General features: G+C 38.8%; 1 protein-coding gene across 4 annotated transcripts in view; it reads right to left on the bottom strand.

Moving 5' to 3' along the window:
* Ppargc1a (peroxisome proliferator-activated receptor gamma, coactivator 1 alpha) overlaps positions 1–13,814 on the bottom strand; it is a 644,980-nt gene that overhangs the window by 17,154 nt on the left and 614,012 nt on the right. For all 4 annotated transcript variants that reach the window (XM_005402464.2, XM_005402463.2, XM_005402462.2 and 1 more), the window contains 3 exons: positions 3,519–4,434; positions 2,871–2,975; positions 2,594–2,714 (listed from right to left, as the gene is read on the bottom strand). In XM_005402464.2, coding sequence (XP_005402521.1) covers positions 2,594–2,714; positions 2,871–2,975; positions 3,519–4,434 — 1,142 coding nt within the window. The remainder of the gene's footprint in view (positions 1–2,593; positions 2,715–2,870; positions 2,976–3,518; positions 4,435–13,814) is intronic.

Below are 13,814 nucleotides of genomic sequence, written 5' to 3'. Positions count from 1 at the left end.
TCCTCATTCATGTCTAGGTGTGTATCCATTTACCACCACAATCCTGTAGACGAACCCTCTGACAGTCCTTTTATTTATCACACTGCATTGCCTCTTCATACATTTTTATCTGCCAGTACAGTTGAAGCCCTTTGAACCTGGGGACCAAGTCTTATCTAATTTTAGAAGCCAATCACCTGGCAAGTGTACATCAGAGAAAAAGGAGTTTGCATTTGTGTTAACTGTCCAGGAGGGAACTGGTTCAACAGAAAGTCCTGGTTCTTTACTAAGTACTTAGTGTCTATAAGTCACTGTGTTAGTAAACAGTCTGTGTATTAAATTTTTTTAAACTATGAATTTAACAAGCAAAGCCTAAAATAAACCCTAAGGATAAAATTCTTGCTAGTATTTAGTTAATGTATATAAATGTAATAAAAGCCAAGTTGACATTGTCCTACTCAAAGAATTAACTAAAGAATTAGTCAACATCTGAGACTCAAAAGGAAGGCAGAGTAGTATTTACTGGTGGTCCCAAGAATGTTTTTGTGTCATTTAGACCAATGACCCTATTTGATGTATTTAGAAAGAGCTAAACTAGGCTGGGGGTAGAGCTCAGTGGTGTAAGCACCTGCCTGGCAAGTGCGAGGTCATGAGTTTGATCCCTGGTACCGGAAAAGAAACAAAAGAAAAAAAAAAAAAAGAAAGAAAGAGCCAAACTAACAAAAAAAGGCATTTTCTTTCCTTTCTTTACTGTGCCACTAAATTAAATACCTGGCACTAAATTATCCTTGGGAGGGAAAAAACAAATATATGTCATTCATTTACATTATTTTGATTAAAGTATTAACCTGGCTTGGTTAGAATTGTGCTTTTTTGCTGAAATGAGAAAATGTATGATGAAACTATTATTTTTTGCTTTAGGGTCCTATTTGGGAAGGATCAAGGATTTTAGAAAATATGAATTTGCAAATACTTAAATATTTTCTTACATACCTGCTTAACATGCTTCGCCTTTGTAATGATTAGCTATAATATACCGTATTAAAAGGCTTGGTAAACCATATGGCATTATATAAATGTGAGTTATTATAATTCTTGAATAGATGATTAACTAGATACAACAATATTAGAAAAATTGAATTTTTAATTTTCATTAGTCCTTGTAAGTGTTAACTAATGATACTGTGGTAAATACTAATATTACAACTCATTTGAGAAATTAGAGAAAAATGAGAGAAATGGTTGCAATTTGTTGAAATTTGTTTGGAATTTGTTGTAATTTGCACAAAGACCTTTGACTCAGTCAAAATTAAGTGGTAACAAACACCCCAGAACTTTAGCCGAACTGTTCAGTTACAGCTCCCTTCCTTTTACCTTTTCTCTGCGTGCATGTGATTAACAAACCTCTCATTTAACCTTTTTCCTCCAGCTGATAACTGTTAGCTCATGCTCGATTTTTACTCCATTAGTCAGCTCTTTTTCAAAATTTTGTTGATGTTAGTAAGTTTTCTTAAAGGAACCACAGAAATACAATCTTTATCGTGAAAAAATAATTTCCCTAAGCCTCAAATTAGCTTATATGCCAGTTATGGAAAATGCTACTTTTTAATGAACTGATTCTTAGCATCTAGCATAGATAGACAGAAGGTCCAATGAACCAAAAAAAAATGCCAGATCTGATTGATTAGTCTTGGTTCCCTGGAGCGCCATGTTAAGAAAGACCCTAAGGCACCATGAGACCAAGAAGTGCAGAGTTCTGTGATTGATTAGGAATGTCTGCTATGAGCCTGTACTGAATGTTGACAATAATAGCATCTCATTTTTGTCATCCAAGGTCTAGGTGGATAAGCAGCAGGGGGGAACTGGGTTAAAATCTACTTATTAGCAACTGCTGAAAAAATATTGACTTTTAGAGAACAAACACATTTTATACAACCTGGATCTTTACACAGAAAGATCAGCACTGTCTATATGTCAAGGGAATATAACACCCTGTGGTAAACAGTGTTACAGACCATAATGGGTTACTGAGAAGTAGCTCATAGAAATGTAGTTTATCAGCATCTGCTTAGGTGTTGACCCCATCATAAGTAAGAAATGATGACTTTCTTAGCAAATCTTCCTCTATAGCCTGCTTTAAATTTAACACAAACCTGGGCTCTTCATGGACAACGCAATCCTCAAGTCTGTCAAAAAGATGAAAGTTGAAACCAAACAGCACTATCTCCTCTTTGTCCAGTCAGAAAAACAAGCATCCAGAAACAGAGCAAAACTCATCCTCTGTCCAGATGAAACCATTATCCAACCGAATAAATCTGTATTCTCTTCATTTTTCAAAGCAAGACTTGGAAACAGTAATGAACTTCAAAATGCAACTGTAATCAGAAATGTACTGACTTAACATTTTTTTCCAATAAACTGTGTTCAGAGGGACCAAAAACTCATTGATATTTTGAAACCAAAAGGCTGAATATTGCCTATTTTAACAAAGCCTTAGCTTTAGTTTATTTTCTAATCTACCAAAAAAAAAAAAAAAGAAAGAAAGAAAAAGGAAAAGCACACAGGAAAATAAGCAACCCTCCTTTAAAGAGAGAGTTAGCTCCGTGCTGCTTACAATTGCCTTCTGTCTCTGCCTCTCCCTCTGTTTGGCCCTTTCTGATTCCCGCTTCTCAGACTCTTTTCGGTATTCTTCTCTCTTCAGCCTTTCATGCTGATATGCCTCGTAGCTGTCATACCTGGGAAACACAACTTCATCATTAAGTCAACCACCGCCACTGGTACAGGCAAAACAAATGAGAATTTGGGGAGGGGAGAAGGGATTTAGATGCTCTTGTCCTCTACAGGAGAGGAGGGTACAAGGAGCCAGAGGCAAAGGAAAAAGGCCTCATTACCTGGGCCTACGGCTGTAGGGCGATCTTGAACGTGATCTCACGTACAAGGGAGAGTTTCTGTGTGTGCGATGTCTGTAGAGGCTTGATTCATAGTAGTAGCAGGATCTGGGAGAGAGAAGAGAAACCAAAGGGACTTTTGCAACTGCCACTTACTCCAGGCTTATGGGCACTACTGGACATCTTCCGGAATACTCCACAACATAAACTGGCTTTCCTTTGCTAGCTACTGATGAGATTTTCTGGAGACAGTTTGTGATCAGCAAGTCAGCTCCAAGGCCTGAAAGTGATGTGTTCGGCCTGTGTGTCTCTTATTGATGTTAACACTGAACACCGGGTCTGGTACACTGTCAGCTTTATCTTGCATGGATCTCAACTATTCTGGCACAAGGCAGCTCTACAGGTAATGGAAAAAGTTAGATGAGCAAGTTTCTTACAAATTGCTCTTTCTGATCTGACTGGTTCAAGGCACCGTGCTCAAGGCTGAGTTATTTAAGAGAACACAGAGAGAAAGGATATATAATGTCATTGTTGACTCTGGCTGTACTTGGAATGGAGTGGTGAACAGGCCGGGCTGGCTGTGAGTTTAAATACTTTCTTTGAACTTCTGGGAAACACCTTAGGCATTGAGTAGGTTTTGACAAGGATTACCTTGAAGAAGATCTACTGCCTGGGGACCTTGATCTTGATCTGGAATATGGTGATCGGGAACATGACCTGTGTCGAGAAAAGGACCTTGAACGGGAGCGCATCCTTTGGGGTCTTTGAGAAAATAAGGATTTGGGTGACGACACGGAATCTCTACTCGGAGAGTTAAAAGAAGAGCAAGAAGGCGACACATCAAACAATGAATAGGATTGCGTGCCATCCCAAGGGTAGCTCAGTTTATCACTTTCATCCTCGCTGTCATCAAACAGGCCATCCATGGCTAGTCCTGAATTTATAAACATAGGTAGTTTGGAGAATTGTTCGCTACTGAAATCACTGTCCCTCAGTTCACTGGTCTTGTCTGCTTCGTCGTCAAAAACAGCTTGACTGGGATGACCGAAGTGCTTGTTCAGCTCAGCTCGGATTTCCTGGTCCTGGAGCTGTTTTCTGGTGCTGCCAGGAGAGAGCTGCTTGCTGGCCTCCAAAGTCTCTCTCAGGTAGCACTGGTCTGAATCTGTGGAAGAACAAATCTGCCCCTGCCAGGCAGAAGAGGCATCTTTATAGTCTAGTTGTCTAGAGTCTTGGAGCTCTTGTGATATATTAATAATTATTTCCGTTTTGGAATTAATGGACTGACAATAGTCATGGTCACCAAACAGCCGTAGGCTGGGCCGCTTAGCCTTCCTCTCCTCTTGTCCACTTCCAAGCACCGAGGACTTGCTGAGCTGTGCATACAGCTCAGATTGCTCGGGCCCCTTCTTGGCGGAGTTATTGGCTTGGGTACCAGAAGACTCACTGTGCCGGGATTTCTTTGATGGTGGTGGCACCACGGTCTTGCAAGAGGACTTCGGCTTTGGAGAAGCCCTGAAAGGATTATCCTGGTTGGCTTTATGAGGAGGAGTTGTAGGTGGAGTTAGGCCTAAGGCAAAAAAGAAAAAAGAATAAAAAAGAAAGGGAGGAGAGCAAAAAAAAACAGGTAACGCTCTTACATGACAAGACACATTTCCTAACTTTTCCAAGATTGCAGACAAGGATTAAAACTGGTGGAAGAAGAAGGAATCAAAATTCATGACAAGATTTGAAAAACCGACTCATCCCCTAAGCCTTTGTCACCCACGAAAGATGGATGGACAGTGCCAGGAAGCAGGGAGAGCTGTGGTACTTTGTATTTCAAACACCGAAGCTAACAAATCCTGCTGCCCAGAAAACATGGCTATGTCATCACTGGCCTGCTTGTTGCCAATGCTAGAATTTTCAAGGGTATTGCATAGGCTGTCTCATGGAAAAGTGACACAATGGGATCCAGGAATCAGAGTGGCCTTGGTAGCATCAGTCTGTAAAGAGAATGCAGAGGATACAAGCAACTCAAGGCCCTTTGTCCAATCAAGAAAGTCTAAACTTGTAGCCAGTGAATTCAGCAACTGAAAAAAAAAAAAAAGCTGGAATGACAGTAAACGTTGGGCAGGGTGGGAATGACACAGGCAGTATCGAAATAAGTTCAGGAAAATCTGACAGCCAGGACAATGCACGGAACTAGAGTCACTCCACAACTTGACGCCAATGATTCTTTGTCTCCACAGCTCATTAACTTAGTAAACCATGGCTAATGTAGGTATAATACATTCTTGTAAGCATAACTAATACATTCTGTCTAAAATATGGTTCTGCAACAGAAACCTAAGTGAACAGCGACAGTAAATATCGCCATGCCGACGGACCATTTTATTTAGAGAACATCAGTGCGGGTGATGAGACGGAAGGATTGAAATGAATCCAAGCTTGGGCAACTAATTAAATAAGGGAGAAAGGGAGAAAGAGGAACACCTGTCAGTGCCTGCCTTTCCTACTTTGCCATGGAAGGGTAGAAAATTCCACCAGGGGGCTGGGGATTTAGCTGGGGCTGGGGATTTAGCTCAGCGGCACAGCACCTGCCTGGCAAGTGCAAGGTCGTGAGTTCGATTCCTGATACCGGAAAACAACCAAAAAAAAAAAAAAAGAAAAGAAAATTCCACCAGAAGCCCAGGCAGGAAAGCCTGGGAAGCACAGTTATTAGCTCTAAGTTTTATCCCATCACACCAAGGAAGAATCATTGTGAAATGACTCCAGAGTCCAGGGCACTTTGAAGAAGGGCAGACTGGAGTTCAAATGACTTTATGCTTACAAGGGAACATTTTAGTTTACAATACACTTTCTATTTAAGAAGACGGGCGAACACTATTCAGCAAAAAGAGCTTCAAGTCTGCTAACAAGCCTGAGGTTAGACTCAAGGCAACTGCAGATTTCAAGGGAAAAAAATCTTACCTTACTGGAAAAAAAAATTATATCAAGAACCAAGTAGGTCACAGGAAGCCACATGAAATTTTGATACAAAAAGGAAAGACGCTGCCTCGCTCTCCTACTTTTATTACGAGTGAAAGAAATTGGTGATTGCCCCCATACTAGATACTTTACACCAATATTTGGTACTTTTCCGCATTCACGGTTAACATTACCTCACCAGAAGAAGAAGGGGTATAAATGCGAAGGGGTTTCACTTTGGAATTCTGCCCCAGAAAGTTCAGAAAGAAAAATGCAAATGCAAAGACAGAGGGATACTTTCCTTCATCTTTCCTACATGAGTGTCTTTTACTCCATCTACAAAGTTCCTATATGATACACTAGAGGATATGATCAAATTTCCTCTCTCTCTCTTTCTTTCTCTCTCTCTCTCTCATTTTGTCTTCCTTCTGTACTTTCTTTCTATTCATACACACTCACTTCTACCACAAGCTACCTTCAATTACCAACATGGAAAAGTTAAGGGTACTGACTCCCAGAAAAAAAGTGGCAAGTTCTCAAGTATTCCTCTTGGGAGGCTAAGATAGTTAAGAAATAATGATGAATATGCTCTCTTTCATGAACAAATACCAGTCTAACACACCAAATAATGTAACCCTTGAACTGGAGGAAAAGGTATTCAGCATTCTAACACTCAACTTCATAAATCTTTCCATGACCACTCCAGTTAAGGGTGATTTTTATTTCTCTAACAATTTACTGTGAGGCACAGTGACTTCATGCGGTTTACATGTTGCTACACACTCTTGCTTATCTCCTTTTGTATGTGAATCCTGTCTTGTCTCTCCTAATGGATCATGAGCTCTTAGAAGGATGTCGCCACGACTTGTTCCTTCCAACACTGTTTCCCTGTTCATTTTTACTCTTATTTTCCCTGCTTCTCCTTTCATAGTGGATCTCACATCTCAACTGCCCAAGATCCATTTAGATAGCTGGGCAAATATTTTCAAAGACCTGGCTCACAGACACATATGGAGAACCATGGCCTCACACTGCCTTTCGGACTCCCAAATATATGTGTTTTGACTGCCATGCTAGATTTATAAAAAGAAACCCTAAACTTCTGAAACACCAAATTAGGCCACTATCAAAGAGAGATGAATTCTAAAATTAGCTCTGCTATCTAGGGACTTTAAATATAGAAATTCTTTTTAGTCTTGAAAATTTGAAACCCTTGTCCTGGTACCTCAGGTTATTATTGCTTAAATAACTGATTCTCAAATTGCTCTCGGAAGTGACCACATGCTGATTGTACTTTCTTTGCATTAAAAACAAAGCATTTTCTCTCCATCACAAATTAGATGCCATGGGACTGCTGAGCTGATATTTGTACAAAACACCTACTGTGTGCTGGATGGTATGGTACACCAGAGGCTGATATCTCAGAGATTTAGCTCCCAAGGACTTCATGGTTCACTTTTATAAAAAAGTAAATATTTCAAATTTAAGATAAGTATATGTTTATTTTCAGATTTGCTTATTATCTATGGAAATACTCAAAGACAATCTAAATGGTACTATAAGTGAAAATTATCAGGGCTATGAATTTCAGCTCGTGTCACTTGTTGACCCACAGAAGTATTACTTGCTCGCTGGATAGCAGATACTTTGGGATTCATGTATAGGTGGGTAGGAGAGAGTAATTTCGATAATTTCCTGAACCTTTTACTCTTTTCCCAAAGATATTTAATCAAAAAATATCTCGGTGCAAAACTGAGAAATCTCACCTATGACAAGATTTTGTACCACGAAGTGCTTTATTAAAAATCTATCTCCAGACATAGTTGAGATACAAGGCAAAACAAAACAAACGTGCAGAGCATTTTTTTCTCTTAACATAGTATCAAACTTTTAAGAGCAGCTGATGGGACAGACAACGCCTTACTGCCCCAGAATTAGTTGAGTTTCTCTAACTTCACCTCCTGTGCCCACCATCTCTTCCCCTGTGGTAGCAGGGAGGTCAGTACTCAGTTCCTTAATGCCTCCACCTTTGCTCATCTTCCCGCTAATCGCCGGGCTCTCAATTTCATGCCACAAGCCTAAATCAACAGAGCTAATGCCTCCCATAACCTCCGGATTATTTCCTGTGTGTTGATTTTCTGGGGAATGTGTACATTTTGATGTTGACAGTACAAGGTATATTCCATGCTCTCTCTTGAACTTAGCAGGTTTTGACAGATTTATGCGAGGACAGATGGCCATTACAGGCTGAAGGCTGACAAGAGGCAGTTCAGAGCATTGTTAACACACTTGCACAAACTCTCAGCAGTGCAGCTCTGTGCAGAATGTAATTCAGACTATAGCTTTTTTATTGCTGCCTATTTTCTTTTGTCAAAAGAGCCTGCTGTGCAGAGCAACAAATGGCTGCTATTACCCAGAATGTAATGGGTGTCAGACAAATCACGTAACACAAACAATCAAGAGTATGTAGGTCATATTTCAACAGAGCACAACCTTAGCAATATTTATGATTACTGCATTGAAATGTGCTCTATAATAAACAAGTACCTCTACATCACTCACACTTATGCACTTCTGCACAGCAAATCCAGGAGAAGTGGCACACACTCTACAGTCATCTTTTTAAACAGCCCTTTCATTTAAACAAAAAAAGTCAGAGACAAGTTTGGTTTTGTTTTGTTTTTCATTACGTGCTATCAAGTGATTTTCTTCGAGGACTTCTCTTTGGGGTTTGTTTGTTTAATTGAATGACTCTGATAGATGTGGAAGCTCCTGCTCTAGTTCTTGAGTTCAGCTCTCCATCCAACAACTTCAGCAGAACTTTTTTCCTCTTTTTGTTATACTTTATGGCACTTACAAAATCTACTGCTAACTTGGCAACTTTCTTTAGCGTTTATTTAACAGTGGAATTTTGCTTGTGTTCCACGCCAATTCAGATCATTAAGGGGAAACATTGAGACTTTTTTTAATTTCCTCAAAAACTTACTAAGATGGGAAGACTGGGCAGAGAGAGGGGTGCAACTTGTCCTCACATATTTTAGGTCTTGAGGGCTGAGAGTGGGTGTCGGGAGTGCGTAGAGAAGGCCAATAACCACAGGGTGCCACTGGCACCTCCACGTCAGCTGTTCAAGTATCCAGTTGATAAAGTCTCCTTTGCACCCTGCCCCCATCCCACTTTTCCAGGATTTGTTTGGGTTTCACAAGATGCAGAGGGGCCTCCAGAACCCTACTGCTACCTGTCACTGTCACTGGGAATACTTTATCTTTAATCTGTTAGATATTTCTTTTGTTTTTTTTTGTTTTTTTTTTTTTTTTTGGTTTTTTCTCCGGTACCGGGAACCGAACTCACGACCTTGCACTTGCCAGGCAGGCGCTTTGCCGCTGAGCTAAATCCCCAGCCCCATCTGTTAGATATTTCTTATGTCACCCCCGATTGTTGGGGATCATGCTCATGTTACAGTAAAGCTTCAGGACATTCCTAGGCCATGGATCTAACTCCCCAGCTCTTTCTAATGGAAAATGAACATAGTATTAATTGGCACTTGTGTACCTTCCCATAGAGCTGGTGCAGGGCACCTGGCATTGCCGGTGTCTAATACCAAAGCCTATACCTGGTGGGGAAAAGGAAATAGATTTGATATCCTTGGTTTAAAGGATAGTACTCAAACCATAATGGTATAATAGCCTTTCCGCAACAGAGAACTGTAGATGAAAGGAATGATCATTACTGACACAGGGGTAAAGAGTAATGAGATTGATTCCAGTCTGGCAACATAGACTTATAATCTCAGAACTCTGGGAGTCTGAAGTGAGAGAATCTTATGTTACCAAAACCCTGTCTAAAAAGCAAAAACCGGGCCAGGACTATAACTCAGGGGCACAGTGCCTTGCCTAGCAGATGCAAGGTCCTGAGTTTGATTCCCGATGCCAAAATAAATAAATAAACTAAATAAATAAATAAATTAAATAAAAAGCAAAAAACAAAAATTAGGAGTGTTGCTAAGGAAGCATCTTAGTGTGAAAGCCTAGAGTTCAATCCTCTGTACTGGAACAAAGAAAAGAAAGAAAGAAAGAAGGAAAGAAAGGAAGAGCAAGAAAGAAAGAAAGAAAGAAAGAAAGAAAGAAAGAAAGAAGGAAAGAAAGGAAGAGAGAGAGAAAGAGGAAAAGAATGAAATTGAAAACAGATAATGAAAGATATAGTTGAAACGTGAAAGAAGCTTCTGACAAGTGTTTCCCAACACTGGAAGAGGCTGCAAAGAAAATGTGTTGGGTCTCCTTTTGGATTCTTCCTTTGGATTCTCCCTTTCTTGGATTCTTCCTACCTAGGAATGGATGACATGACCTGTCAAAATCACTTTCCAGTTGTCTCATGCTGTGGTTTTTCCTTTTAAAGTTGCCAGCTGCCATTCATATTTTGCCTTGCTCTATTTTGTCTAAGTAATGTGACATACAAAATAAATACTTACTAACAAGGTACATCACATTTATGCTATTTGTGAGAAAACCAGAAGACACAATATAAAAATCGACCAAAAAGAAGTTGTTAATTAGTTGGTTAATAACTGTGCTTTGACTGATTGCTGACCTAAATCAAGAGAAAACACTAAATGAAGAATAAGTGACATCAAATCACATCTCCAATATGATTGAAACCATATAGAAAAATATTTACCAATAGGGGAAAATTTGCCAGGATGCAGTTGTGTTAGGATGATGAGATTGCTGATTATTTCGCTCTGGTTTCTTTAATCATATGTAAAATAACTGTGTTGCTTTTACAATGTTTAAAGTAATAACAATAGAAACAATGGATATATACATATATATGAAATTTGGGGGACAGTCATCAATTTCCTTCATGTCATATGGTTAAAACCATCACCTTGTTGAGCTTACATTACTTTGCCATTTCTATTTCAGAAACAACAACAACAGATATAAAAACAGTAGCACTCTGAAAAATCTCCATATGCAATAGATTTAAATGCCTTCTGCCAAAAGAGCATTCTCTTTTCTCTCATCTTGCTTTACTAACAGCTATTTTGAAATCAAATTAGTTTTTACACCTGTAAAAGAGAAGAATTTTTTTTATCAGCCAAAATGAGCTAGTTTAGGACAATCACAAAGAAGTCAGACCAGCTGGCAATACCTAATAAAGCAAACTTTCTATCTCATCCCTCCTGTCTCCCAAAGACACTGCAGATGGGGCAGAGATGTTATTGTGGAGGTCTTAGAATTTTGTTGACTCTTTACATTTCCTCTTAAATGTTTGGAAAATTTCACAAAAATTTGTGAGAGAAAAGAAGATAGAGATTTCAGGAGCCCTGGGCAATAGTTTTATTCTCTTCCTCTGCCTCAAACAAACAGATTAAGCATGTACTGTAGAACAAGCATCAACAATCAACGTTATGAATGCTGTTTCCACCTACTGCACCACCTACTGCACCCATGGCAGACATCACTAATTGATCATGACATTCCTACTGAGTACAGACTTGGCCTTAGAATCATTCTCAGTACAATGCTCCTGGCAGCCAATACCAATCAATGACACTTGGCAAGTGAAATGAAACCTATTTAACATAACAGATGTCAACTACTATCTTTGAATTCACTCTTCAGGAAACAGACATATTCTCCAGTCAGACAGATGTACACTAAACCAAGAGTCCACCTCAGAGCTGGTGATAATATAAAATTTTTTCCTCAATAACAAACTAGTCAGGAAGTATGAAAGATAATATATGCAAAATGGCACTTACAGGGTAGTTAATCACCAATATTTGCAGTAAGAGAAGTGATTGTTGAGAGAATATGAAAAAGCTTATTTTTATGCTTTGATTTGCTAAACCCTATATCTACACCAAAAGGAGTATTGTAGTCTTATAGTCTCTCAATGTTTGCAGATTTACAGGAGAGGTGCTACAAAAACATAATAAATAACTTCATATATGAGGTTACCAGAAGACATAGCAGCAAAATCAATATTAGAGAATTGATAAAGACAGCCAAAAGCTAAAAAGCTGTGAAGCAAGGTACAATGGCCTCAGCAGAAAAAGTTAACCGAACATCAATCGTTAGGTAGCCAACATTTCTTACACACAACGTTGGCAATCATGCTTTAGCTCACTTAATCACCACAGTGACTCAGAGAAATGCAAACACTGTTATTATAATAACCCTAAGTCTTAGAGAAGTTGAGTAAATGCTTCAAAGCCATGTGCTAGATGAGGATAGCTCTATATTTTGAACTTGGGTTTGTCAATCACAGAAGCAAGGTATTACACAGCTTCACTAAGATATGCTGTCTACCCTTAAAAAGTCATAAGAATGTACTTTCACTTGGAGCTTTGCTGCTAATACAGTGTTTCAATTCAGGATGAGTCACATAAATTTACCATTTTGTATGTAAAAGTTGTTGATTGCTGGCAACATGATATGTCAGCTCCTATTTTAGTCCTTTAGGTCAGACAGTAATTTCATTTGTTAGTTACAAAGAGGGCCTTAAAATTAAGAAAACTAAGGTTAAGAAAGAAATCAAGGATACAGAAAAGAGACCTATCAATCGAAAGAGTAAGGAAGGACAGAGTGTGTGCTCCATACTGTAGTGCCTTATTGATTTAATTATCCATGCTAAGATCATTGTCATCGCAGCATCTGTTTGGTTTCCTGACTTCTTGTTTCTCTCTTTACATAAATATCTTCTCTGCTTTCCATGTCTATGCATCAAAATCAGGTGTATTTTCCTCCCTTAAGACTTCCCAAAGCAGAGTAGCCTATCAAGAGTTCAATTTCCTAAAGTCCCTTCCCATGAATCACTTATGTTATTCACTGGGATAGTGGCATCACCTTCATGTTTCTTTTGGTCTGTTTAGCCCAGTCTTTAACATTGGAGCCATGTTGCTATTTTCCCTCTGAGAACTCCTTTTCTCCCTTCATGAATCGCCCGAGGTACAATCACTGTTTGTCACATCTTGTTATCAAATAATACATAGTACCAAAGACTTTTAGAGGCGATGAAGACCATAGACATCATACATTGCATAGCAGTGCATACCCAGAATGTCTATCAAAACTAATCTTTTGTTCTTATCTCCTCTTTATACTATCCTCAAAGTAAGTCCCAAACTTGACCTTGTAGACTCCTGTAGCATTCTCCTAGTTCTTTTTCATCTATTTGATCTCCTGTAATTCTAAGATACTCCTATGATGTAATGCAATTTGGTTGTACCTCGACTTCCCCAAGTTACACCGTCACAGTTATTACCATCTTGCACAATAAATGAAAAACCAGGGGCTGGTTAGCTCAGCGGCAAAGCGCCTGCCTGGCAAGCACAAGGTCGTGAGTTCGATTCCTGGTACCGGAAGAAAAACCAAAAAAAAAAAAAAGAAAAAAAGAAAAACCATTCTCTTGCCTGTCTTTTTGAAGGCAAAACAATATGTACAATAATTTTTTTCTTTTCATGCTATTTGCTCATGTGTTCTTTTCCCAACAGATTATAAGCAGATGTCTTACATATGAAAATATTTATTTCGCACCAACTATGGCCAAGCGCTATGTTCTCTGCTCTACAGAGCAATCTCTATGCCCTACACTTTCTATACACAATCCAAGATGTAAAAATTGTCAGCCCAGAGCAGGTATTAAAAATATGTTGATAAAATTTTAATGTACCTGATAATCTTTCAATAGTACTAAGGATAAAATATTTTAGTAAGATAAATATTGATTCACTGACAGGCATAAATCTGGAGTAGAAAATTCTAAAGATTCTTAGAGTTAACAAATGTTTCTTTGTAAGTCTCTATTTGCTTTTCAATATACAGGTTGCTAAATTATCAAACTTATAAAATAAATTATTTAAAATTAAACGTATGGGCTGAAGATGTAGCTCAGTGAAAAAGCACTTGCCTAGCATATGCCAGGACCTGGGTTTTTCCCCAAGCACCACCAAAATAAGTGAAAGAAAGAAAGAAGAAAGAAAGAAAGAAAGAAAGAAA

Source organism: Chinchilla lanigera, unplaced genomic scaffold (assembly GCF_000276665.1).
Source record: "Chinchilla lanigera isolate Chin_1 unplaced genomic scaffold, ChiLan1.0 scaffold00079, whole genome shotgun sequence".
Taxonomy (NCBI): domain Eukaryota; kingdom Metazoa; phylum Chordata; class Mammalia; order Rodentia; family Chinchillidae; genus Chinchilla; species Chinchilla lanigera.
This window is presented reverse-complemented; position numbering and strand designations above follow the sequence as displayed.